The 27,464-nt window shown below is 39.0% G+C and overlaps 1 protein-coding gene and 1 long non-coding RNA gene across 4 annotated transcripts in view; one reads left to right on the forward strand and one right to left on the reverse strand.

Moving 5' to 3' along the window:
* Positions 1-1,480: 1,480 nt before the first annotated feature.
* On the reverse strand, positions 1,481-27,379 carry ZNF396 (zinc finger protein 396). Of its 2 annotated transcripts, XM_073212912.1 has the most exons (5): positions 27,213-27,379; positions 24,746-25,212; positions 24,329-24,476; positions 22,146-22,289; positions 1,481-1,743 (listed from the first exon to the last, which is right to left on the reverse strand). In XM_073212912.1, the coding sequence occupies exons 2-5, from the start codon at positions 25,139-25,141 to the stop codon at positions 1,583-1,585; spliced, it is 849 nt and encodes a 282-aa protein (XP_073069013.1). In that variant the 5' UTR covers positions 25,142-25,212; positions 27,213-27,379; the 3' UTR covers positions 1,481-1,582. The 2 variants fall into 2 exon arrangements, with proteins under 2 accessions (XP_073069013.1, XP_036873403.1); XM_037017508.2 differs by lacking the exon at positions 1,481-1,743 and having other exon boundaries at positions 4,820-22,289; positions 27,213-27,378.
* LOC118972276 (uncharacterized) overlaps positions 25,420-27,464 on the forward strand; it is a 55,437-nt gene continuing 53,392 nt past the window's right edge. For both annotated transcript variants that reach the window (XR_005061155.2, XR_012121192.1), the window contains exon 1: positions 25,420-26,968. This is a non-coding gene — a long non-coding RNA (uncharacterized lncRNA). The remainder of the gene's footprint in view (positions 26,969-27,464) is intronic.

A 27,464-nucleotide genomic window follows, 5' to 3' on the forward strand; every position in this document is an offset into this window, starting at 1 on the left:
ACTCATTAATGGCAAAAAAAAAAGACAAACTCATAAAAAATCCAAAAAGAAATACCAGACTGATACTACCTGGGTCCAGAGACCTAGACAAAAATGAAGTCATGATTCCTCTTTTAATACTGTTTTGTTTAGGAGAGAGACAAGAAAACAAGTACAACAAGTCAATGTATAAGTACTAAAGTGAAAGAACAGAATACCAGCAGGAGCTCCTAAATGAGGTAGTGTGCTGAAGGGAAAGGGAGGGACCCCGAGAGGGAGGAAGCAAAGTAAAAAAGTTTTCACACTGGAAGGAAAGCATAGACCTTCAGTTTTGACATTATCAAAACTGTTTGTTACCATCCAAGAATAATTTTTTGTAAGCTTTTTTCTAACAATTATTTTGGAGCTCTCAGTCCTTCCTTTCAGCTCAACAGTACTTCCCTTTGAGCACTTAAAGTACTCTGGTTAAAGATTACATTTTAGCTAATAAGTGTACTGTATTAGTTGTCTTTTTGCAAGAGACCTAATCTGTGGCAGGCTTCATTAACTTCCTACATAAGGCACTCCTCCTTACTTCTAATTATCTAGGTTTCTTTGATTTGGGGAGGTGGGACAACAATACCCAGCCACAGGTAATAAGCATGACTGAGCTAAGCCAACCATGACCATTCTGTTTCTCCCAGCAAGATACTTACTTTGTATCCCTGGAAGCTAGGAATGGCCATATGATTCAGTTCCGGTCACTAATAAGATGTAAGGGAAAGTCATTTATGTCTTTTAAGAAATGTATCTAATTCATGTAAGTGGTCAAATTTATTGGCATAAAGTTGTTTGCATTTCCCTAATATCCACTGAATGTTTATATGACTAGTAATGATGTCCCCTCATTCATTCCTGAAACTGGTAATTTCTGGTTTCTTTTTCTTTATCAGCTTTGCTTTAAGTTTGTAAATTTTATTAATTTGTCAAAGAATCAAATGTTGGCTTTTTTATTTACTCAATCCTGTGTTCTCTGTTTCACAGAGACCTGCTCCTTAAAAAAAACAAAAACAAAAAACAATATGCAGTAAAACTGGCTCTTTTGGTGGCATATAGGTCTCTGAGTTTTAACCCATGTATGGATTTGTGAAACTACCACCATAATCATGACACAGAAGTTCGATTCCATAAAACTTCCTCAGGAGTACTCACAAATTTCCTATATCCCTAGCCCATGGCAACCACTAATTTGTTACCATCAAAATAGTTCTGATTTTTCCAGAATGTCATATAAATGGAATAATAAAGAAAAAAATCATCTTACATACCTGTCATTCAGCATAACATCTTCCAGATTTATTTGTTTTTGCATGCCTCAGTAGTTCATTTCATTTTATTGCTGAGTAGTATTTTACTTTAGGTATCATGGTTTGTTTATCCATTCAACCACTGAAGGACTTTTGAGTTGTTTCTGAATCTGAGTAATTCTGAAGAGAGCTACTATAAATACTCATGGACAGGCTTTTGTGCAAACGTAAGTTTTATCTCTAGAGTAAATGTCTAGAAGTAGGATTGGAGTGTCATATAGTGTTAGGGGCTAAATGTTTGTGCCCACCTCCCAAATTCACATATTGAAGCCATAACACTCAATGTGATAGTTTTTGAAGATGGGCCGGCATGAAGATGGGACCCTCATGATGGTATTAGTGCCCTTATAAAGAAGACACAGAAAGCTTGTTTCCTCTTTCTCTTCACCATGTGAGGACACAGTGAGAAGGTGGCCAACTGCAAGACAGAAAGAGAGCACTCTGAAAACTGAATCAGCTGGCATCTTGATTTTGGACTTTCCCAACCTCCAGAACTGCAAAAAATAAATTTCTGTTATTTAAGTTACTCAGTCTATGGTATTTGGTTATAGCAGCTGGAGCTAATATACGTATCGTCTTTTGTTGTTTGTTTTAGTTTAAATACATGGAATAATTAAAAAAAAACAACACTGAGCCAAAAACATTAACTGACACATAAACTGTGAATCTGGAAAATCAGCATTAAATATATGGCTTTTTCCCCCCTTCCTTGAGAATCTGCTCTGAGAATGATGTTGGTAAACAATATGTAGAAATGTGCAATTAGAAATTATGTCAAAGCTATGTTGAAACACTGTAATGAAGATCCACAGTTAAAGGAGATTCTATGTCACACATACAAAAACAGCATGTTTACTTTCATAGGAAACTACCCAAGTGTTTTCCAGAGTGGTTGTACCATTTCACATTCCCATCAGCAATGTGTGAGTGTTCCAAATACTCCACATATTCACCAGTACTTGGTACTATTTTTTATTATTTTTGTTTAGCCATTCTAATATGTATGAGTTATATCTCATTATGGTTTTAATTTGCATTGCCATAAAGGTTAATGATGAACTTTTCATTTGCTACCCATAAATAGTCTTCTGTGAAGTGTCTGGTTCAAGTCCTCCTTCCCCTGCCTCATTAAAAAATCTTTTTTCTTACTGTTAAATTTTCAAGTTCACTATATATTCTAAATACAAATCTTATTTGTGGTTTACAAATATTCATCCCAGTCTGTAGCTTGTATTTTATTCTCTTAGTAGTGTATTTCACAAAGAAAAATATTTAATTTTGATCCATTTTTTTCTTCTATGGGTAGCACTTTTGGTGTCATAGCTAAGAATACCTAACTCCAAGACATGAAAATTCTCTCATTTTCTTCTGAAACTCATATTTTTACATTTAATATGAGATATATAATTAATTTTGCACTAGTTTTTGTATAAGGTGTGAATTACAGGTTAACTTTTGGAAGGTTGCATATAGATGTCCAATTGTTCTATTTGATGAAAAGTTTGTTTCCATTGAATTTTCTGTGTGCCTTTATATAAAAAATCAGTTGGTCATATTCCTGTAGGTCTATTCCTGAACTCTAATCTGTTATATTGATCTACATGTCTCTCCCTTTGCCAGTACCACATCCTTGATTACTGTAGTTTTATATTTGTTAAAAATCTAGTAATGTGAGTCTTCTGTTTCCTTTTTCAGAATTATTTTAGTTATTTAGTTCTTTCAGCATTCCATATAACATTTAGAGTAAGTTGTCTATATATAAAAAATATCCTACTGGAATTTTTATCAGAATTACATTAAATCTGTTGGTCAATTTATGAACTATTGGTACATTAGCTATATTGAATATATCAACCCATGAATATACTATATCTCTCCATTCATTTTGATCTTTGATTTTATTCATCAGCATTTGGTAGATTTCAGTGTACAGATCTTGCCCATGTTTTGTTCATTTTACTTCTATGCAGTTTTTTGGAGCTACTTAAAATTAAATTTTAAAATATCCAGTTGTTCATTGCCAGTATTTATAAATGATATTTTGTGTTTTGACTTTGTATCCTACAATTTTGATAAACTCACATATTAGGGTTCTCCAGAAACATAACCAGTAGAAAATAGTAGATATGATTTATCATAGGAATCATCTCATGTAGTTATGAAGGCTGAGAAGACTGACAATCTGCTATCTGCAAGCTGGAAAACCAGGAAAATCAGTAATGTACTTCAATATGGTTGATGTCCAAGAGGCAGAAGATGGATGTCTCAAGTTAAGCAAAGAGAGTAAATTTGCCCTTCCTTTGCCTTTTGGTTCTATTCAGGCCCTTAAGGGACTGCATGATACCCACCCATATTGGTGAGGGTGAACTTCTTTACTCAGTCTGCTGATTCAAATGGTAATCTCTTCTGGAGATGCCCTTACAGACACACCCAGAAATTATGTTTTAAGAGTTATCTGGGCATTCCTTAGACCAATCGACACATAAAATTAACTGTTATAACTCCCTCATTAGTATTAGAAGCTCTTTTATAAAATCAGTGGAATTTTCTATACAGAGAATCATGTTATCTGCAAATACGGAAAGTAATTTCTTAATGTCCAATCTGCCTTGCTTTCTTTTTCTTGACTTATTGCACTGGCTAGGACTTCCTATACACTACTGAGTAGGAGTGGAAAGAATAGATATCTTTGTTCCCAGGATTAGAGGAAAATGAATTCAGTCTTTCAGAATTATGTATGACATTATCTCTGTGTTTTTGTTTTGTTTTGCTTGACTCAATTCTTCTTACAGCAATTTTAGGTTTACAACAAAATTGAGAAGGCAGTACAGAGATGTCCCATATGCCCCAACCCATAGCCTTCCCCATTATTGACATCACTCACCAGAATAGTACTTTTATTTTCAACCAAGGATGAACCTACATTGACATCATAATCACCCAAAGTCCATAGTTTACCTTCAGGTTCACCGTTGGTGTTACATATTCTATGGGTTTGAACAATTGTATAATGACATATATCCAACATAATATCTTAAGAGTATTTTCATTGCCCTATGCTCTGCCTATTCATCTCTTCCTGCTCACTCCTGGCAACCACTGTTGTCTCCATAGTTTTGCCTTTTCCAGAATGTCATATAATTGGACTCATAAAACATGTAGTCTTTTCAGATTGGCTTCATTCACTTAGTAATGTGCATTGAAGGTTTATCCATGTCTTTTCTTCAAAAAATTTTTTTTTTGTATCATTAATATACAATTACATGAGCAACATTGTGCTTACTAGGTTCCCCATATTATCAAGTCCCCAGCACATACCCGATTACAGTCATGGTCCATCAGCATAGTAAGATGCTATAGAGTCACTACTTGTCTTCTCTATGCTATACTGCCTTCCCCTTGCCCCCCGCCCCCGATACATTATGTGTGCTAATCATAGTGCCCCTTATTCCCCTTATCCCTCCCTTCCCACCCACCCAACCCCACCAGTCCCTTTCCCTTTGGCAACTGTTAGTCCATTCTTGGGTTCTGTGAGCCTCCTGCTGTTTTGTTCCTTCAGTTTTTGCTTTGTTTTGGTGCTATACAGATGAGTGAAATCGTTTGGTATTTGTCTTTCTCCACCTGGCTTATTTCACTAAGCATAATACCCTCTAGCTCCATCCATGTTGTTGCAAATGGTAGGATTTATTTTCTTCTTATGGTTGAATAATACTCCAACTTATGGTTGTATATGTACCACATCTTCTTTATCCATCCACCTACTGATGGACACTTAGGTTGCTTCCATTTCTTGGCTATTGTAAATAGTGCTGCAATAAACATAGGGGTGCATATGTCTTTTTCAAACTGGAGTGCTGTGTTCTTAGGGTAAATTTCTAGGAATGGAATTCCTGGGTCAAATGGTATTTCTATTTTTAGTTTTTTGAGGAACCTCCATACTTTTTTCCACAATGGTTGAACTAGTTTACATTCCCACCAGCAGTGTAGGAGGATTCCCCTTTCTCTGTATCCTTGCCAGTATTTGTTGTTCCTATTTTTTTCTATGTTGGCCATCCTAACTGGCATGAGGTGATATCTCATTGTGGTTTTAATTTGCAGTTCCCTGATAATTACCTATGTGAAACATCTTTTCATGTGCCTATTTGCCTTCTTAATTTCTTCTTTGGAGACTGTCTATTCATATCCTCCACCCATTTTTTAATAGGATTATTTGCTTTTTGGGTGTTGAGGCATGTGAGTTCTTTATATATTTTGGATGTTAACCCCTTGTCAGATATGTCATTTACAAATATATTCTCCCATACTGTAGGATGCCTTTTTGTTCTGCTGATAGTGTCTTTGCTGTATAGAAGCTTTTTAGCATGATGTAGGCCCATTTATTTTTTATTTTGTTTCCCTTGCCCAAGGAGATGCATCCAGGAAAAAGATGCTCATGTTTATATTCAAGAGATTTTTGCCTATGTTTTCTTCTAAGAGCTTTATGGTTTCATGACTTACATTCAGGTCTTTGATACATTTTGGGTTTACTTTTGTGTATGGGGCTAGACAATAATCTAGTTTTGTTCTCTTGCATGTAGCTGTCCAGTTTTGCCAACATCATCTGTTGAAGAGGCTGTCATTTCCCCATTGTATATCCATGGTTCCTTTACCATATATTAATTGACCATATATGCTTGGGTTTATATCAGGGCTCTCTAGTCTGTTCCATTGGTCTATGGGTCTGTTCTTGTGCCAGTACCAAACTGTCTTGATTATTGTGGCTTTGTAGTAGAGCTTGAAGTCAGGGAGCATAAGACAGCCTGCTTTATTCTTCCTTCTGAGGACTGCTTTGGCTATTCAGGGTCTTTTGCGGTTCCATGTGAATTTTAAAACTATTTGCTCTAGTTGGTTGAAGAATGCTGTTGGTATTTTGATAGGGATTGCATTGAATCTGTAGATTGCTCTAGGCAGGATGACCATTTTGACAATATTAATTCTTCCTATCCATGAGCATGGACTGTGTTTCCATTTATTGGTATCTTCTTTAATTTCTCTCATGAGTGTCTTGTAGTTTTCAGAGTATAGGTCTTTCACTTCATTGGTTAGGTTTATTCCTGGGTATTTTATTCTTTTTGATGCAATTGTGAATATAGTTTTCCTGATTTCTCTTTCTGCTAGTTAATCATTAGTGTATAAGGATACAACAGATTTCTGTGTATTAATTTTGTATCCTGCAACTTTGCTGTCTTCCAAATTGTCCGTACCATTTTGCATTTCCAACAGCAGTGAATGAGTGTTCCTGTTGCTCTATATCCCTGCTAGAATTTGGTGGTATTGGTGTTCTAGTTTTTGGCCATTCTAGTAGATATATGTTGAACTCTAGATTTTTAATAGATGCTCTTTATCATTGTGGAAGTTACCTTCTAGTCTCATCACAAATGGATGCTGAATTTTGTCAAATACTTTTTCTCAGTTGATAATGATCATGTGATTTTTCATTTTGAACCTATTAATCTGGTGGATTATTTTCATTTGGGATACTAAGCCAATCGTATAGTCCTGGGATAAACTCAGCTTAGTCCAGGTGTTTTTTTTCTTTTTATGCATTGCTGGGTTCAATTTGATAATATTTTGTGGAGGACTTTTGTGGCTATGTTCATTAAGGATTTTGGATTGTAGTTTTCTTGTTCTGTCTGCTCTTTTTTCTTTTCCAAACTTTTATTATTTGTATTGTTTAAATTGGATAATTTCTACTGATTTAGGGGTATCTGTTTCGTCTGTCATCTACATTCTTCCCCTGAGCTCATCCAGTGATATTTTTTTGTTGTTGTTGTATTTTCAGCTCAAAAATTTTCATTTGGGCTATCTTTATATCTTTGATTTCTTTCCTGATGTGTCCTATCTTTCTGTTCATTTACCCTTATTTCCTTAGCATAGTTATAATACCCAATTTAAAGTGTTTTTCTATCCTAATATCTGACATCTAGGCAATGGCATGATTTGATTTTCTTTTTTCTTGCAAAATGAGATATTTTTGATTCTTCCAATGCCTAGTAATTTTGCTTATATCCTGTATGTTTTGAATATTATGTTATCTGATTCTGGGCATCATTTAAACCCTAAGGAGATGGTTGATTTGTTTGTTTTAGTAGGCAGTTGTCGTAATTATGACAAGGCCACAAGTTCTGATCTGTATTGTGTAGGCTGCAGTTCTCAAACATTTTTCAAACATTTCAGTCAATTCGGTTTTCAAACATTTCCAGTCATTCATGTATGCCACCCAGTGGCCATTCTGGATCCTGGGGGTTGTCTACCCTGTAGCTCAGTTCTCAATGCCTGTGCTCTGCTGTTTAAGGTCAGGTCCATGTACTGTTTAGAGTTGAGCAGTAGAGTTCAAACACTACTTTTGCAGATCACACTTGATCTCTGTCCTCTGCAATAAATCCAGTACTTTATGGCTCCCTGAGTCCTCCCTTATTAATCTCCCACCTAGGAAGCTAAGGTTTTAGTTTCCCTGCTCTGCTGTTTACTTCTCTCAACGATATGTGCATTCTGGTCCAAGCAGTGAGAGAGCACATAGAGGGAATAAAAGCAGCAGAGATTGATACCATGCTCTTGAGACCAAAGTCTTCTGATCAGAGAGCTGGGTCCCCTCCCTCTGAGTCAAGGTGTTTTCCTGGTCCCCCTACCATTACTGTGCTGCCACCTGGAAGAGAAGTTAAAAGAAGAAAACGATGTGGGATTTCCTCCTTTCTCTCTGACCTTCTGGAGCCTCTTTCCCACTCGTTTGGCCAGACATAGAGCACTTTTCTTGGAGTTCTTCCTGCTCACTCTCTGTGTGCACTTCTGGAGTTACAGGCTGCCTTTGAGTCTAGGCCAGGAGAAACCAAGGGGAAGAAAAGGTGAATTCAATGCTCGTTCAGTAGAACTTCAGTTTTAGTCTTCTTGCTATTATTTATTTTATGGAGTTCTCAGGGAGCTGCCCAGTGCATTCCATCCAGACTTAAATGGGAATTTCTCTGTGGAGAGAGACAGGGTAGAGTGTGCTCACTTTCTTCCCAGTAATCACAGCTTTTTTTCTTATTTTTATCATTTTTCCCCTTCAACTTGCTTTGGTTTTAAATTGGTCTTTTGTTTTTTCCCTAGCTTCTTAAGGTGAACAATTAGATCACTGATTTTTAACCTTTCTTCCCTTCTAATACAACTATTTAAAGGAATGGTACATCAGGGCTTCAGCCCTACTTCTCTGTAGTTTTCTAAGCTCCTCCCTTCACATGTATCAGCTTCATCTTCCAGCTGTTGCATCATAACCAGTCACAACCGTATGTGGAGCCAGAAAGGTATTATCCCTTCTGTATATCTCTGTGGAGACAGTGAAGGTTCCTATGGCCAGGATTCTCACTTGGCCCTGGTCCACTTGCTCACTACATACATGTGGGCAATACAGTGCTATTGACTCTATATAAAGAGCTCTGCCCAGAGCTCTGGGCTGCTGCACAGCTGCAGGAGAGCAGAGGCTAGAGTGGTGGCAGTGCTGAGGACAGAGACTGAGATGGCTGCAGGGGCAGAGAGGCCCAGAGGCATAGACTGGCTTGCTACATGCAGACTTGCTCGGAGTGGATGGCCTGCCTCTGTGGGAATGAAGTTGGGTACAAACCCTTTCACCCCAAGAATGTTCCACTGTCATTTTTTGGTCTCACTGAATCCAACTTGTCCAGAGCTGAAACACATTGGCAAGACAGTCTCCCTTTTAGAAGAAAGCAAACTTTTCCCAGAAGTTATGCAGCAGGCTTCTAATGTCTCATTGGGTGATACACGCATTCCTAAATCAAAATTACTTGCAGGTGGAATAGGGTTACCATGATTAGCTTAGAGTAATCATTTTGAGTTGAATGAATATTGAGAAGTCAAACTGTAAAACCACCTAACTGACAAGACTTCGTATAGTCAATGAATCAAAGCAAAGTTTAACAGACTAATCCATTTCTGATACAGCCCCACTGACATGGGAATGTCTACCAAATGGAAATATTCTACCTAGAATCCTGACAGCTCCTGCAATAAACTGGAGCCAGCCAATCCTCATAGGAAGAGACAACAGATGTATACCTGGTTGGTCATTAGCCTGACACTAGAATTCCACACCTTATATAAGCTACCACTCAATATCTTTGTTGCCTTCAAATAAAAATAATCCTTCAGAGAAAACAAGGCAGTTAATCTGGGCTAAATTCAAACTCAAGATTAAGAGACCCAAATAATAAAATACATCCAATAGGTAACATTTCAGGAATCAGACCTCAAAAGCTGTGTTCAGATCAGGAATCAATATAGCAATTAATTAATTTCTTTATAAAAGTGCTTTGATTTAAAGATGGATACTACAACTAATTATAATGTTATTTGCTAGCCATCCAAGATTTGTGGCCTATATAGTCCACTTGAATCATCTTCTAAAACTGCTGCAATTGTCTAATCCTTGCCTGTGCTCAGTGTTAGTGGCAAAGAGAATATTATTTCGACTCACATTAGTCCTTTCACCAAACACTCATCTGGATTTTATCTTCCAGATCCTCTGCTTTTCAACAACATTCATTCCATAGTTTCTTCTTCTTTTTATTTATTTTTTGCTAGAATACAAAGTTTCTCAGGGCAGGAACTATATAAAAGTAGTTTTCTTTTTGTTTCCTCCAATGATTGTTTTTAATCATAAAATATACATAAAATTTACCATTTTGAAGTATACAATTCAGTGGCATTAAGTATATTTATAATGTGCAACCATCTCAATACCACTTTCCATAACTTTTTCATCACACCAAACAGAAACTCTAGACCCATAAAACAAAAATTTACTCCTTTCTCTGCTGAACACTAGTAACCACTTTTTGCCTCTATAGATTTGCCTATTCTAGGTACCTCATGAAAGTGGAATCATACAATATTTATCTCTTTGTGTCTGGCTTATTTTACTTAGCATAATGTTTCCAAGGTTCATCCATGTTGTAGAATGTATCAGAATTTCATTGCCTTTTAAGGCTGAATAATATTCCATTGTATATAAATATATACTTCATTTTGCTGATCTATTGATGACCACTTGGGTCACTTTCACCTTTTTGCTATTGTGAATAATGCTATGAACACAGTTGTACAAGTATTGTTTTGAGTCCCTGCTTTCAATTCTTTTGGATATATGCTTAGGAGTAGAATTATTGGATCATATGGTAATTCTATATTTAGCTTTTTGAGGAACTACCAAAATTTTCCAGTGAGTACCATTTTACATTCCCATCAGCAATGAACAAGGGTTCCAATTTCTCCACATCCTTGCCAACACTTGTTATTTTTAATCATAGAAATCCCAGTAGGTATGAGGTGGTATCCCACAGTAGTTTTGATTCGCAGTTCCCAAATGTTCAGTGCTATTGAGCATTTTTCCTGTACTTATTGTCCACTTGTGTGTCTTCTTTGAAGAAATATCTATTCTTGCCCTTGCCCATTTTCAAAGAGTTGTTTGGGCTTTGGTTTTCATCAGTTGTAGGAGTTCTCTATATATTCTGAATATTGAGCCCTTATCAAGTACATGATTTGCAAATATTTTCATTCTGTAAGTATTTGAGTGCCTATTATGGGCCATATACTGTGCCAGATGCTTGAGAAACACCAATGAATGAGCCAGCCCATCCTCTCAGGAAACATAAAATGGTGGGATCAACACAGAAGCAAATATAGTCTTTTTTTAAATTAAGGTATTATTGATATATACTCTTATGAAGGTTTCACATGAAAAAACAATGTGGTTACTACATTCACCCGTATTATTGAGTCCCCCCCCATACTCCATTGCAGTAACTGTCCATCAGTGTAGTAAGATGCTACAGATACACTAGCAAATATAGTGTCTTTAGTGGAATAAAAAATTATCACATTGCTTCTCAAATATGCAAAGGAAAATGAAACTTATTTTTATAACTGATGTTTTTGCTTCTTGAATTTCCACCCCATTGGGCATGGGGTGGTGGGGTGAAAGAATTGGATTATTCAGTCCATTTTAAGTTCAACTCCATCTACCCTTTCCTGTCATCTGGATGTCTAGTAGGGGGTTTACATCATCATAAGTGAAGTGTTGCTGTGGACTGGGTTTCAGATTGGCTTGCTGTCCTCCTGATCTTCTCTAGTCTCTATTCTTTGCAGCTAGTCTGCTGTGGTGCTTGCTCACCAAACCTGCAGCAAATGATCTGGCTTGTTTTTTGTTTTTTGTTTTTTTTGGCTATGCCAGAGGCGAGTATCCCTTCCTTAGTGATTTGCTTACCCCTTGGTCTTGGCCACTCCTCTAAAGTGTGGCTGAGACTCAAAGCTGATTCTGGCCTGTTGCATCCTGCAGCTCTTAGCTAAAAGATCCACAAAGTTATTTCGTGCAATGGTACAATCAGTTATTTTTATAATTAATAACAGGGGGTACATTCAACTATTTTCAAAGGCCCCTGTTGGGCATGGAGAACTGCTGAATATCTTCTAAGCCACATTAGCTGGCAGAGGCCCTTTGTCTAACATTGCATTACCATATCTACAATAACCCAATGTTAGAGTACAGGACAGCAATTGTTCTGCCAATGCACTCAATGGCAAGTAGGCTCGGCCCTGTCCCCCTTCAAGTTCTCTCCAACCCACCCCCCACCACCACCATTTCTGCAGAGGTTGGGTGCAGAAATGAAAGGACACTTGTGTATGATACCATGTCTCACCATTCCCAGTGCCAGGAGGGTTTTTTCTCTTTTGCTATCTCATCACTTCTTTCTTCCCAGAGTATCAGTTCTCCTCCTCCTATTCCTTGGGGCCATATTTGCAGTTTGTTATTTTTAAAATACTTCATTTTCTGTGATAAATCAAATACCAGGGATAAAAACAGATTGCTATGGAATCAATAGAGGGATATGATAGTGGTCTCAACATAACCTTGGGGTGTTAGGGTAGGCTTCCTGGAGGACGTGGCATCCAAGCTAAAACCTGATGAACATAGACATTCAGTAAAGTTTAGATGCTAATTAAGAGTTCAAAAGGACCATTCAAAGGCCCAGAGGCATAAGGACTTTTAGTTTGGAATGTCTTCAGTATAGAGTATAAAGGAGGCAATGGCAAGAGATAAAGCTAAAGTAGTTAGCTGAGGTCAGATCCAGAAAAGCCTCAAAAACCTTGTTTAGGAATTCTGACTTTATGTTAAAAGCAATGGAAAGCCTATGTGTTAAAGCAAAGAAAGGACATCAAATTTGCTTTAGAAAGATCACTGGTTAAAAGAAATGGATGCAAATACAGAAGTTAAGGGTCACTTTGCTCTCCTTCATTCAGAGATTAGTCATCGTCTTGAATTTTGTAAGGACATTCTAGAAAAGTATAGATAGCATTGGAAGGTGGATCCCATCAGCAAATTTAAAGTTGAAGAGATGGATCCTCATGGAAGGCCAAGGATGAAGAGAGGGAGAATAATTGGTGCAACCCAAGGTCTTCAGAGGTGGGAATGGTGAGAACCAGAGACCCCATTTTCATTCTGAAAGGAGGGGGAGAGGAAATGATGGGTGAGATACAGATGAACAAATTTGGTGGCAGGAGGTTTTAAGAGTTCTCATCTTTTTTTTTCTGTAACACAGGTGCAAAATCAGTCATCTGTTCATGGAGAGGAAGGTGGCCAAAGGGGAATATTGGCAAACATTGTTCACTGTCCCAGTGATGTTCCAAATCCCCATTTGCCCTGCTGCCTTCCCTCTAGAGGTTGAAAATGCTTGCTTTATCAGACACATTTGCAGCAAGGTAACATAAGCAAAATTTTGCTGGGGTTTCTTAAACGCCTTTTACATTCCTAGTAAAGGAGTTGGCCATGGCTGAAGCTCCTGTTCCTCTTTTTTCCTGACTTGACCCCAGTTGTCATTCCTAGAGCTGGGACAGCTCTCTTACATATCTGGGAATATAAGCATGAGGGAAAGGCCAAAAGAAGGGCAGAGACCACACCCAGAGCACTCATTGTCCAGCGGCTGACTGACAGCCAGCAGCAACTTGCCCGCCAGATTTCTGGTTGCAGCCTTATGTGCTTAAGCCACCAAAGGTTTGGAATCATTCCTCACACAGGAAGGCTTAAGGACAATGCTGAACATCTAATCTAGTCTGAAGAGAATGGGAGAGAAGTAAAGAGAGAACACAAGATTATAAATGAAATTATAGATACAATTGAACGCCCAGATGAAATGAGATTCATAAAAAAATACCAATTTCATTTGGGAGTATTTACTATCTGTGGAAATTTATCAACCTAATGGGGGTGCTAATATCATGCTAATTTTTATCAAGGTTATCCCAAGTCATATTAACTCTTCATTTAGATAAACTAGCACCTTCTACTACTGTTAAGAGACATATGTAAATGCTAGATTACCCAAAGTACACAGCAACACCATTTAAAGGTTTGTCTTTAGATATCATTTAGATAAAATTCACACCACTTTCTGGCAGAGAAGTTCAGATAATCACAATAGAGAATGTAATCTTGAAAAGTTTATGGCAACACCAAGTGAAGACAGACACTTCCCTGAGAATACTTGATTTAGATTCTGTCCTTTTATTCATAGTACCAAAGAAACTCTTTCCATAATTAAGCATGATTCACAATACACACATTTCTGAGGCATTTGCTTCTTTAATAGATGGCTTGTTCCTCTTTTTACGAAAAGAATGAACCCAAATAAAAAGACTCTTACATTTTAAGTAACTGAAATATACAAAATCTAATGTGTATCCCTATTCACTACAGTTACAAAGTAAAATCACCATAAAAAAATCTATTATTAAAACTTACATTCACCTCTCCCACCACTAGGCTTGTATTTATCAATATAATAACCAAGCAGAGTGCACAAATCGCATTTGTTTCTGGAGTTACTCTAAGCATTATATATGGTTGGATTTTCTGATAATTGTTTACACATTGTGAGGAATCCAATCAAAGAAGTTCACTTTGAGCCCCCTCTTTACTTCTTCTTTGGGCTTTCATTTCTGATGTTTGTCTCCATAATGGCTAACTGTGGCACTACACTATGGAAAACACATGTATTCTTATAATAGAGTATTATCAAGAATCCCTGGAAAAGGGAGCATTATGTTGTATGTCAGAATTTTAATAACATATCAGTCATTTTATTTTTAAACAGAGAATCTGACTTACTTAAACATGGTTAAAACTCAGTGGATTCTTTAAACTGACCATTGGTGATTCCTCATTTGTTCAAGAGCATCAAAATCCAGGGTTTTGAGATTCAAGATGGCGGCATGAGAAGTGAGACAGAGAATTCCTCCCCAAACCACATATAGTACAAAAAATATAGTTAAAACAACTAACCCTAAAACAGCAACAGGAAAGAAGGCTGCACCAGACTGCTTACAGACCTCACGAAACAGGGTAACGTACCAAAGCCTTGATTCAGAGGGACCCAAGCCCTTCCCCAACCTCAGCTCACTGGCAGGAGGAAGAGATATAGAGTGGGGAGCAGGTGGAAGCCTAGAACTGCTGAACACCCAGCCCTGGAGGTCTGCTTTAGAGCACAAACCTACATTGGGTGGTGCTCTGGAGGTTGGTGGGGTTGGGGAGCTGGCACAGGCAGAGTGTTTGACACTGAGATTCTGGCCATTTGTGGAGGACGGGGATCCACATCTGGCCACTCTGGGACAAAGGAAAGGCAGGAGGTCTGAGAGGCTTTCTAGCAGGGAGAGGGCTGCTGAAGGGCAGGGGTTTGCAAGGAGCTTGCTGTGTGGGAGAAGGGATAGGTGGACAGGGTTGTCTGGGCATGCTCTGCCCAGCAGGTTGGGAACTTTGAGCTTCAGGCACTCCATTCCCCTGGTTGGCTATTCAGCTCCAAGGCCCCCCACTGTGACACACAGCCTGCTGGGCCTTCCTCCCAGTCTGCCGGGCATCTGGTCACAAACCAGCAGTTAGTGCGCTGGCGTCAGGCCAGTCAGAGGGAGGCCCCACCTACAACAGCTAGAGATGCAAACCACAGAGGCTTACACCTGTGTGCTTGGCCCACTGGCTCTGATACAGGAGACAGGCACTGCAGATGGGAATCAGGAAACAGCTCTTTCCTCCCCCCAGGCACCAGCGCCACTCCCCTATGTCTCCAACCTCACTCTAGGGGCTGAGCAGCTCTAGAGACTAGAGCTTCTGGGCAAAGAGGGCACCACATCGAAATGAGAAATGTCAAAGGAACCTGGTCCAGACCAAAATCTCACAAACACCAGAAAAAGGGCCAAATGAAAATGGAATCACCGATCTTCCTGAAAGTGTTCAAAATAAAAATCACAAACATGCTCATGGAGGTACAGAAAAATATTCAACAACTGAGGAACGAATTTAAGTCAGAGATTCAATCATTAAGAAATTCCATAACTGAAATGAAACATACAATGGAGGGATTTAAAAGTAGATTAGATGTAGTAGAAGAGACGGTGAATGGTACAGAAATTAGACAAGAGGAATACAAAGAAGCTGAGGCACAGAGAGAAAAAAGAATCTCTAAGAATGAAAGAATATTGAGAGAACTGTGTGACCAATCCAAACAGAACAATATTTGCATTATAGGGGTACCAGAAGAAGAAGAGAGAGAAAAAGTGATAGGGATAGAAAATGTCACTGAGGAGGTAATTGCTCAAAAATTCTCCAACTGGGGAAGGATATAGTCTCTCAAGCCATGGAGGTACACAGATCTCCCAACACAAGGGACCCAAGGAAAACAACATCAAGACATATAATAATTAAAATGGCAAAGATCAAGGATAAAGACAGTCTTTTAAAAGCAGCTAGAGAGAGAAAAAAGATCACATACAAAGGAAAACCCATAAGGCTATCATCAGATTTCTCAACAAAACTTACAGGCCAGAAGGGAGTGGCATGATATATTTAATGCAATTTAATGCAAAAGAAGGGCCTCAAACCAAGAATACTCTACCCGGCAAGGTTATCATTTAAATTTGAAGGAGGGATTAAACAATTTTCAGATAAGCAAAAGCTGAGAGAATTTATCTCCCACAAACGGTCTCTACAGTGCATTTATGAGTGACTGCTATAGGTGGAAGTGTTCCTAAGGCTAAATAGCTGCCACCACGGAAAATTAAACTAAAGTAGAACAATTAATTACTAAGCAGATGCAAAATCAAATCAACTACCCCCAAAGTCAATCAAAGGGTAGACAAAGAGGACAGAATATGATACCTAACATATAAAGAATGGAGGAGGAAGAAAAAGGAGGAAAAAACAAAAAGAACCTTTAGGTTGTATTTGTAATAGCAGACGAAATGAGTTAAATTAGACTTTTAGATAGTAAGGGAATTACCATTAAACCTTTGGTAACCACGAATCTAAAGCTTGCAATGGCAATAAGTGCATTCTTATTGATAATCACCATAAATGTAAATGGTCTGAATGCACCAATCAAAAGTCACTGAATGGATAAAAAAAAACAAGACTCATCTATATGCTGCCTACAAGAGACTTACTTCAAACCCACATACAAAAAAATGAAAGTAAAGGGATGGAAAAGATATTTCATGCAACTAATAGTGAGAAAAAAAGCAGGAGTTGCAGTACTTGTATCAGACAAAACAGACTTCAAAACAAAGAAAGTAACAAGAGACAAAGAAGGACATTACATAATGATAAAGGGGTCAGTCCAACAAGAGGATATAACTATTATAAATATCTATGCACCCAACACAGGATCACCTACATATGTGAAACAAATACTAACAGAATTAAAGGGGGAAATAGAATGCAATGCATTCATTTTAGCAGACTTCAACACACTACTCACTCCAAAGGACAGATCAACCAGACAGAATACAAGTAGAGACAGAGGCACTGAACAATGTATTAGAACAGATGGACCTAACGGACATCTACAGAACACTCCATCCAAAAGCAGCAGAATACACATTTTTCTCAAGTGTACATGGAACATTTTCAAGAATACATCATATACTAGGCCACAAAAAGAACCTCAGTAAATTCAAAAAGATTGAAATTGTACCAACGAGCTTCTCAGATCACAAAGGTATGAAACTAGAAATAAATTACACAAAGAAAATGAAAAAGCCCACAAACACATGGAGGCTTAATAAGATGTTCCTAAATAATCAATGGATCAATGACCAAATAAAAACAGAGATCAAGCAATACATGGAGACAAATGACAACAATAATTCAACACCACAAAATCTGTGGGACGCAGTGAAGGCTGTGCTAAGAGGGAAGTATATTGCAATTCAGGCCTACCTCAGGAAAGAAAAATCCCAAATGAACAGTCTAAACTCACACTTAATGAAAATAGAAAAGGAAGAACAAATGAGGCTCAAACTCAGTAGAAGGAGGGACATAATAAAGATTAGAGCAGAAATAAATAAAACCAAGAAAAATAAAACAATGGAAAGAATCAATGAAGCAGGAGCTGGTTCTTCAAGAAAATAAACAAAATAGATAAACCCCTAGCCAGACTTATCAAGAAAAAAAGAGAGTCTACATACATAAACAGAATCAGAAATGAGAAAAATCACTCTGGACACCACAGAAATACAAAGAATTATTAGAGAACACTGAAAAATTATATGCTAACAAACTGGATAACCTAGAAGAAACGGACAACTTTCTAGAAAAATACAACCTTCCAAGGCTGACCCAGGAAGAAACAGAATATCTGAATAGACCAATTACCAGCAAGTAAATTAAATTGGTAATCAAAAACTATCTAAAAAGAAAACTCCTGTACGGGATAGTTTCACTGCTGAATTTTATCAAACATTTAGTGAAGACCTAATACCCATCCTCCTTAAAGTTTTCCAAAACATAGAAGAGGAGGAAATACTCCCAAACTCATTGTATAAGGCCAAAATCACTCTAACACCAAAACCAGGCAAAGACACCACAAAAAAAGAAAATTATAGACCAATATCCCTGATGAACATATTAAAAAATACTCAACAAAATATTAGCAAACCGAATTCAAAAATACATCAAAAAGATCATCTATCATGATCAAGTAGGATTTATTCCAGGGATGCAAGGATGGTACAACATTCGAAAATCCATCAACATCATCCACCACATCAACAAATAGGAGGACCAAAGCCACATGATCATCTCCAGAGATGCTGAAAAAGCATTTGACAAAATTCAACATCCATCCATGATAAAAAAAACTCTCAACAAAATGGGTATTGAAGGCAAGTACCTCAACATAATAAAGGCCATATATGACAAACCCACAGCCAGCATTACACTTAACAGCAAGAAGCTGAAAGCCTTTCCTTTAAGATCGGGAACAAGACAAGGAGGCCCACTCTTCCCACTTTTATTCAACATGGTTATGGAGGTCGTAGCCATTGCAATCAGACAACACAAAGAAATAAAAGGCATCCAGATTGGCAAGGAAGAAGTCAAAATGTCTGTTTGCAGATGACATGATATGCCCTAAAGAATCCACTCCAAAACTACTAGATCTAATATCTGAATTCAGCAAAGTTGCAGGATACAAAATTAATACACAGAAATCTCTTGCATTCCTACACACTAAAGATAAACTAACAGAAAGAGAAATCAGGAAAACAATTCCATTCACAACTGCATCAGAAAGAATAAAATACCTAGGAATAAACCTAACCAATGAAGTGAAAGACCTATACTCTGAAAACTACAAGACATGAGAGAAATTAAAGAAGATACCAATAAATGGAAACACATTCCATGCTCATGGATAGGAAGAATTAATATTGTCAAAATGGCCATCCTGCCTAAAACAATATACAGATTCAATGCAATCCCTATCAAAATACCAACAGCATTCTTCAACGAACTAGAGCAAATAGTTCTAAAATTCATATGGAACCACAAAAGACCCCGAATAGCCAAAGCAATCCTGAAAAGGAAGAATAAAGCAGGGGGAATTATGCTCCCTGACTTCAAGCTCTACTACAAAGCCACAGGAATCAATTTGGTACTGGCACAAGAATAGATCCACAGACCAATGGAACAGACTAAAGAGCCCAGATATAAACTCAACCATATATGGTCAATTAATATACAATAAAGGAGCCATGGATATATAATGGGGGAAATGATAGCCTCTTCAACAGCTGGTGTTGGCAAAACTGGACAGCTACATATAAGAGAATGAAAATGGATTATTGTCTAACCCCAAACACAAAAGTAAACTCAAAATGGATCAAAGACCTGAATGTAAGTCATGAAACTATAAAACTCTTAGAAAAAAACATAGGCAAAAATCTCTTGGACATAAACATGAGCAACTTCTTCATGAACATATCTTCCTGGGCAAGGGAAACAAAAGCAAAAATGAACATGTGGGACTATATCAAGCTAAAAAGCTTCTGTACAGCAAACGACACCATCAGTAGAACAAAAAGACATTTTACAGTGTGGAAGAATATGTTCATAAATGACAGATCCGATAAAAAGTTGACATCCAAATTATATAAAGATCTCTGCACCTCAACAAACAAAAAGTAAATAAGCCAATTAAAAAATGGGCAGAGGAGCTGAACAGACACTTCTCCAAAGAAGAAATTCAGATGGCCAACAGGCACATGAAAAGATGCTCCACATTGGTAATCATCAGAGAAATGCAAATTAAAACCACAATGAGATATCACCTCATGTCAGTTAGGATGGCCAACATCCAAAAGACAAACAACAACAAATGTTGGTTAGGATGTTGAGAAAGGGGAACCCTCCTACACTGCTGGTGGGATGTAAACTAGTTCAACCATTGTGGAAAGAAGTATGGAGGTTCCTCAAAAAACTAAAAATAGAAATGCCATTTGACCCAGGAATTCCACTCCTAGGAATTTACCCTAAGAATGCAGAAGCCCAGTTTGAAAAAGACATATGCACCCTTATGTTTATTGCAGCACTATTTACAATAGCCAAGAAATGGAAGCAACTTAAGTGTTCATCAGATGAATGGATAAAGAAGATGTGGTACATATACACAATGGAATATTATTCAGCCATAAGAAAACAAATCCCACCATTTGCAACAACATGGATGGAGCTAGAGGGTATTATGCTCAGTGAAATAAGCCAGGCAGAGAAAGACAAGTATCAAATGATTTCACTCATCTATGGAGTATAAGAACAAAGCAAAATCTGAAGGAACAAAACAGAAGGAGACTCACAGAACCCAAAATGGACTAACAGTTACCAAAGGGAAAGATACTGGGGAGGATGGGTGGCAAGGGAGGGATAAGAAGGAAAAAGGGGCATTAATATTAGCACACATAATGTGCAGGGAGGGGACACAGGAAGGCACTATAACACAGAGAAGACAAGTAGTGATTCTATAGCATCTTACTACGCTGATAGACAGTGACTGTAATGGGGTATATGGTAGGGTCTTGATAATACGGGGAGTCTAGTAACCATAATGGTGCTCATGTTATTGTACATTAATGATACCAAAAATATATATATATATATATATATATATATACACACACACACATATTCAGGGTCTTACATACTAACAGCTTGTCTAGAAACTCATCTTACTAAGACTGCATTAAGACCCTGTAAAGGTTGCTTTATGATATCTGAAACATGTTTACAGCTGATTTAGGTCAGATAGTTGTCCTTTTCCAGGTAAGCTGTAATATACTTCTCCACTACATGCCACACTTGCCAATATGCATGCTCCATCAGTTTTGTTTGGACAGTCTTCATCTCTCTTTTTTATGTCAAGATGACCATCAACTTTGTATGGGAACCCACAGATAGCCCTATTTATTATCAGAACATTCCTTATGTCTGTGCCACTCCACGTCCAGCCGTATTAATTTTCACTGAGCTATTTTCAAATTACATTGTAAAGGAGATTATTTTTTTCTTATACAGTATGTAGATTCTTGTGAGTTTTTGCAAGAGATTAAGCCCCTTCACTCACTGCCTCCTAACACGATCCTGGACCTTTCAGCCTAGGTATTGAGGCACATATTCTTTGGGGTCTCCTCAATCCTACTCTATTTTGAATCAGGTAAGAAAAAAACAAATGGAAAGTTAAACTCTTTTAATCTTTGGTTTGAGAACTCTAATGCTCAAGTTATGAAATGGAGAATATCCTTTCTTATACTAACTCACACATTCTCAACAGGGAAAATGTACTTGTCTAAAAAGGAATAAACTAGCTCATTATTTCTGTTAACAGAAATAGTAGAACATGTCTGGGCATGTCTTTTCAAGACTGCTTTAGGAATAGAAATCTGAATTAAAGTTTAGGATCTCAAACATCTGAATTGACACTGTTTTTATAAGCAGAAAAGCAAACAATGCTGACAGAAGATATTTTACATTCTCTCCTGTGGCTTTTTTGACCTTTGAAAGGAAACTGGTGCCTACTGAAACCACTGATTTATACTAATGGAGTGTTTGTGCCTTGTGTCTTCCTCCCTGTTGAAAAAGCTCTGAGCAAATGCATCGATACCCTTATAATTTTGAATGGACTTTTTCTTGAGTGTGACTTTTCCTATGTCTGAAAAGATTTGAGTTCTGACTAAAGGCTTTCCCACATTCATGACACTTGTAGGGTTTTTCTCCAGTGTGGATTCTTTGATGCTGAATCAGGTTTGTGCTTCGGGTGAAAGACTTTGCACAGACATCACATGCATAAGGTTTCTCTCCACTATGGACTCTCTGATGTAGGATAAGGGCTGAGCTTTGACTAAAGGTTCTGCCACATTCATTACACTTGTGTTGTTTCTTTCGAGAAGGGTTTTCCTGTCTTCTTTCAAACCTACCATTTTGTCCACAGGTTCTCCTGTATGTGAATCTCTGGGAAGCATTCATATGAAGGGTGTTAGAAACATCATAATGTGGTTCTTTGCCTGGAGAAGTCTTTTGCCTTGAAGCTGATTTCACTTTTATAGTTCTGGTGTCTTTATCTGAAATAATACACAGAAAAGCATATTACCAGTTCTTTGTTCAGAAAGAAAAAAGGCAAATAGGATGATCCAAATGAAATATATGCGGACTATTTATTAGCTAGTACATCTGTAAGATTGCATCATAATGTGGAGGATGGAGATGTAAGTCAGAAAACACTGAAGTCATAAGGCCAAATAAAAAGGTTTATAACTGAAGGGGCAGTCAATAATAAAGATGAAAAGCTGTATTCAAAAAGTAGAATGGTAAATAGAGCTAAAAATATATATCAGAGACTGAGGAAAGTCTGGAAGAAAAGAAAAGGTCTAAAAGATGATAAATTATTGGAGAAGCAAAGGAGCAACTAAAGAAAAGGAATCACATGTGTTAGTGGAAAGCAAAATTTAGTACAGAGTACCAATAAACAAAACTTTAATACTGATAAATGAGTCAATAATTAAGCGAAGGAAGGAGATGAAGAAACCAATGTGTCAAAAAGGAATACAGAAATACAAGTCAGAAAAAGAAATTATGGACTAGCTTAGGATAATTGATACCTCAAAAAATCAAGGATAGTACAGAGTACCCATCTGCAAAAACCTCTACTCCTTACATTATTTTCTAGTACTAGTGAAATGGCATATTCCTGGTTACAGAGAAAACATTTTACTAATGGTAAGGTTTCAGTCCCAAATTAATTTTTCATAGCTTAAACTCGACAGTGACTTCAGTGCCTAATCACTACCATAAAAAATCCCGGCCACAGTTAGCCCTTGATAGTATAGAGACCAAAGTCTTCTGCAGAAGCTTTGATAAGACATGACCTGGTACCACAGAAATCATGTAGCAGCCTTAAGAAATGGTTCTAAGTCAGATTCTGGTTCTGTCTGCCTTGTATTGCAAGATCCTGGGTGTTCTGCTTTCAGTGTCAAATTTCAGTGCATCTTTAGAAAATTTTAGGAAAGGCCTCTGAATACATTCACAAGTAGGATGTGGTTCTTGCTAACATTGGGAGTCCAAGACATGTCTTTGAGGATGACCATTCTGTAGTCACCACCACACAAAGCCCCTGGGGCTGGGATAGTTTGTTTCTCTGTCCTGATGGAGTGTGAAAAGACTTTCAATTTTCTCCTAGTTAAACCAAGACAGTTAGTAGACTAGAGGTGTTAAGTGCCCAGCACAAGCCTCTTGGGAGCAGTAACTTGTCAACTAAGAGTAAAAAATATTTTCTAGATCTCTCTCTCTAAATTTTTGTTTTTTGCTTTTCCTGTAGTTTATCAAAATTCCCTTAGAAAAACCCTAACCCAATTTAGCTGATCAACCACCCCTGGAATATAAAAGTAGCTGGCGAAGAGGAGGAGATCCTCCCACCTGGAGTTTCCCTCAGCATCTCTGGCTCCCATTTTATCCAGCATGATAAGCTAGAAGGAGGGTCCTTGCTTAAATGTTACTTCATCAGAAAGGTCTTCTCTACCACTCTATTTAATAAGACCCTGTCCTCACCTCATCTATCCCCCTTATTCTGCTTTGCTTTTTTCCATAGTACTTATTTCTTTTGGTATCTGCAATGGAAGAACAGACTGCTATGCCAGCCATTTTAGAGCATTTATGTAAAAAGTGATACCAAAAAAAAGGCCAATTTAGGATGTGAGGGAATAGAGAAACAATTTCAAAGCACCATAAGAGAGCAAAATCATCTTAGCAGCAACATGGTGATTGAGACTAGATCCCACCAGTAACTGAGCTAGAAGTTATACAGAAATAATGATGTAACCAGTGGTCCTTAGACTGTGACCTGTGGGTCTCTCAGATGGGCCTCCCAGGCTGCCTGAAGGTAAAGGAGGTGGGAACAGGGCAAAGTTAGAGCCCTGTGGACTGACACTGTTTTCTCCTGTATCAGTTAGACTAGCTATATTTTCATCTGTTTTGTATACTGGAACTCCATATAAAATTTCATTTGAGAAAGGGTCATGCTGCTTAAAAAAAGGTTTGAAAATTCTAATGAAGGTCAAGGAAAATTCTAATGAAGGTCTAATGAAGAGTCTGTTCTGCCCCTCACCGTTCCGTTTGAAGGAGTGAAGCTCCCATGATGCCGACTGCTGCTGCTGCTTTGCAGGCTTGTGCCGACTACGTGGTATCTGATGCTGACTGATTTCACAAGGCACTAGTTTCTCAGCAAGCGAGTCCTCATTTTGTCCAAAAAAGACCTGGAAACAACTAGGCATTAACTGAGGCTGAAGAAGGCAATCAGGTTGGGGCTCTGGGATAAAATAACAGAGAAGAAAGTATGTAGAAAATATCCTGGAACATAGGAAAAGAGAGGAAAAAAGCAGAGCCACATTCTACTTTCTGGCACAGCCAGGAGCACACTCACCATACCACATATGGAGCTGTGATGAGTGGAAGTACAATTTGAGAGCTCTAACCCCCGTGATGCCCAGAGATCCTGACTCATCTCCACAGATGCCTTATTTACCTGCTCAGTTGGCTCATCAAGCTCTTTCTCCAGCTCCTCTAGCACAGACACGGCTTCCTCTCCATTCTCTGGTCGGTGATCTCGCACCCAGGCCTGCAGTTCCTCTGGTAAGATGGTCAGGAACTGCTCCAGCACCAGCAGCTCCAGAATCTTTTGCTTGGTGTGCATCTCTGGCCTCAGCCACTGATGGCAAAGCTCCCGGAGCCGGGTCAGAGCCTCTCGGGGCCCAGAGGACTCCTGGTAGCCAAACTGCCTGAACCGCTGACGGAAGGTCTCTGGGCTATAGTCTAGATCACAGGCCTGCTCATCATCACCGTCCACCTTCACTACCAGGAAGCTATCAGGCTCCTTAGAATTTTGTGGAAGGAGTGTTGATGCTCTCAGTTTTGCAGACATTTGGACCGAGAATAGATCAGAACCACTACACTTTAATCTTCAAGGTGGTAAAGTTCTCCTTATGGCCACTCCTTACAGATGATTAAAGAAACAAGTGTAAATAAGATAAAGACAAATGTTTCTTGAACAATACAGCTAAGATACTTAAGACTGCACAGAAAGTACTGCTCTCAATCTTAAACCATGTTTTCAAATACTTCCTTCTTTAAAAGAATCAGCTAAGACCCAGTAATTCATATGCTTGAGTAATACCCAATTTATTCTGAAAATCATTCCCATGAAGCTGACTAAATATCACAATAAGAGATCATCTAGGATTGCATAGGAGAATAGAAACAGGGAAGCCTGAGAAAAGTTATCACTCTGCGACAGGCTCAAAAAGCTGGTAATTTTTTTCTAGCCTACTGCAAAGAGTGCTGAAAAATAGTCTTATGAGAGAGTACTTTTGTGTCAATTTCCTCCAACATTTACTGTTTTTTAAAACAATATTGTTTGGACATTAAAGGAACCATTCAAAGGAGAAAGTAATCACATATCCATCTTAGATTATCCCATTTTTTTCATATGCACTTCTACTTCGCATCCATAACATCTATATATACTATTTATCTATTATAAAATATTTCAGTTGTTTCTAATTTTACTTTTATAAATAATGCTGGGAAGCACATTTTCAGGAATGTACTATTTTTATCCTTTAAAATTATCTTTTTCAAGGGTGTCTGGAGTATTTGGCTTATTAGGGTCAAAGAAGAGTGACAAATGTCTTGCTAAGTGTTACCAAATAAATTTCAGAAAAGACTATTAATTCATAATGCCACCAGCAATTATCATAATTAATGAGGGCTTGTTAGCAGGAAGAAGGTGGGAGACACTTTTCTAGGTACCATTTTATTATATGTACTACTAGTAACTGGTGACTAATTAAAAAATCTTACATGTGCCCTTATACGGCCTCTTTATGCAGCCTACCTTTTAATTCCCCACTTAAGAACCAAGCGCTAGTCTAGACAATGAAGACGCAGAGGTGACCTGAACAAAGCCTGTGGCTTCATAAAACTTATTAGCAGAGAAAAGGCAACAATGTTACCAAATTAATTATACAGCTTTATACAGTGATGTGTTACACTGCAAATAACAGGAAATTTAATAAATATAAATTATCACAAAAGCCCTGTACAAATAGGTTATTTTCATCCCTGTGTTGCAGATGAGAAACCTGCCAAATCAACCTCAGGCATCATGACCTTGGGCAAAGCGTCAGGGCTGGGGTCTGAATCTAGGTCGTCCACCCTTATCCACGCGGTGCTGCCTGGTCAAGGGGTAGGGCTCCCAAAAGCATAAAGAGAGCAGCAGACGCCGGTGATCACGGGCCAGAACAGAGTCTGGGGGCGAGACTTGAACGCGGGAAGGGTGTCGGGTATGACCTCAAGGGAAACTAAGCTAAAGCTGCCTCTGGACTTTGCAGGAGAGTGCCGCGGGAACGCACGTTGCAGCAGGAGCCGAATCCATGCCGTCTCTAGCAATGGCTCTCAGACCAGCACAAGAAACAGGGTCACCAAACCCCCAACGCCACAAGAGGGCCTGTAATAAACCGGGTCCCTGCAGGGGAGGCTTCGCTCAGAGTCCCGAATCCTGAGTCTTTCCAGAGAGGTCTGGCGCCCCGTTCAAAATCCCTCTTTTAGCGGGCCGGCTCGGGGAAGGTCGGCGTGCGACGCCCCCAGCCACCTCTCTCACCTGGCCCCCGCCACCCCACCCCACGCAGCGCCCCTCTCCCGAGGGGACCAAACTCTGTGAGACTGCAAGACGCACGTGGCGATGAGGAAGGTGAGCGGCAAGGGCAGAGAGCGCGCGCCGGGCCAGGGGACCGGAGTGGGGTCACCTGAGGGGGCAGGCCCCACGCGGGTGCGCGGGGTCGGGGGTGTGCGGACGCGCGCTGAGGGGCTAGGGAGTGAGCCGCCTAAGTGGGGCCCGCGGGGAAGCCCTGGGCAGCGGGTGTAGGGGACGGTCTGAAGAGGGGGTGCTCGCAGGCGCAGAGGCAAAGGAGTGGGGTAGCTACTGCAAGGCCTACCTGCTGTCCGCGGCCACCCACTTCCACCCGCCACAGGACGGACGCTTCTTTCCGCGGCCTAGTGGCGCAAGAGGCTTGGGCTCGCACCTCCGTGCCAGGACCGACGACTTGCGTTACCCGGAAAAAGCCTGGGAAGCGACCAGCTGGAAGCTGCTTCCGGTCCTAGCGGCCAGGGTTGGGGGTGGGGCGGGGTTGGGGGAGAGGTGGGGGTGGGGCGGGACGCGGTGTGAGAGAGCAGTTGCCACGGAGACC

This window comes from Manis javanica, chromosome 9 (assembly GCF_040802235.1).
Source record: "Manis javanica isolate MJ-LG chromosome 9, MJ_LKY, whole genome shotgun sequence".
NCBI classification, from domain to species: domain Eukaryota; kingdom Metazoa; phylum Chordata; class Mammalia; order Pholidota; family Manidae; genus Manis; species Manis javanica.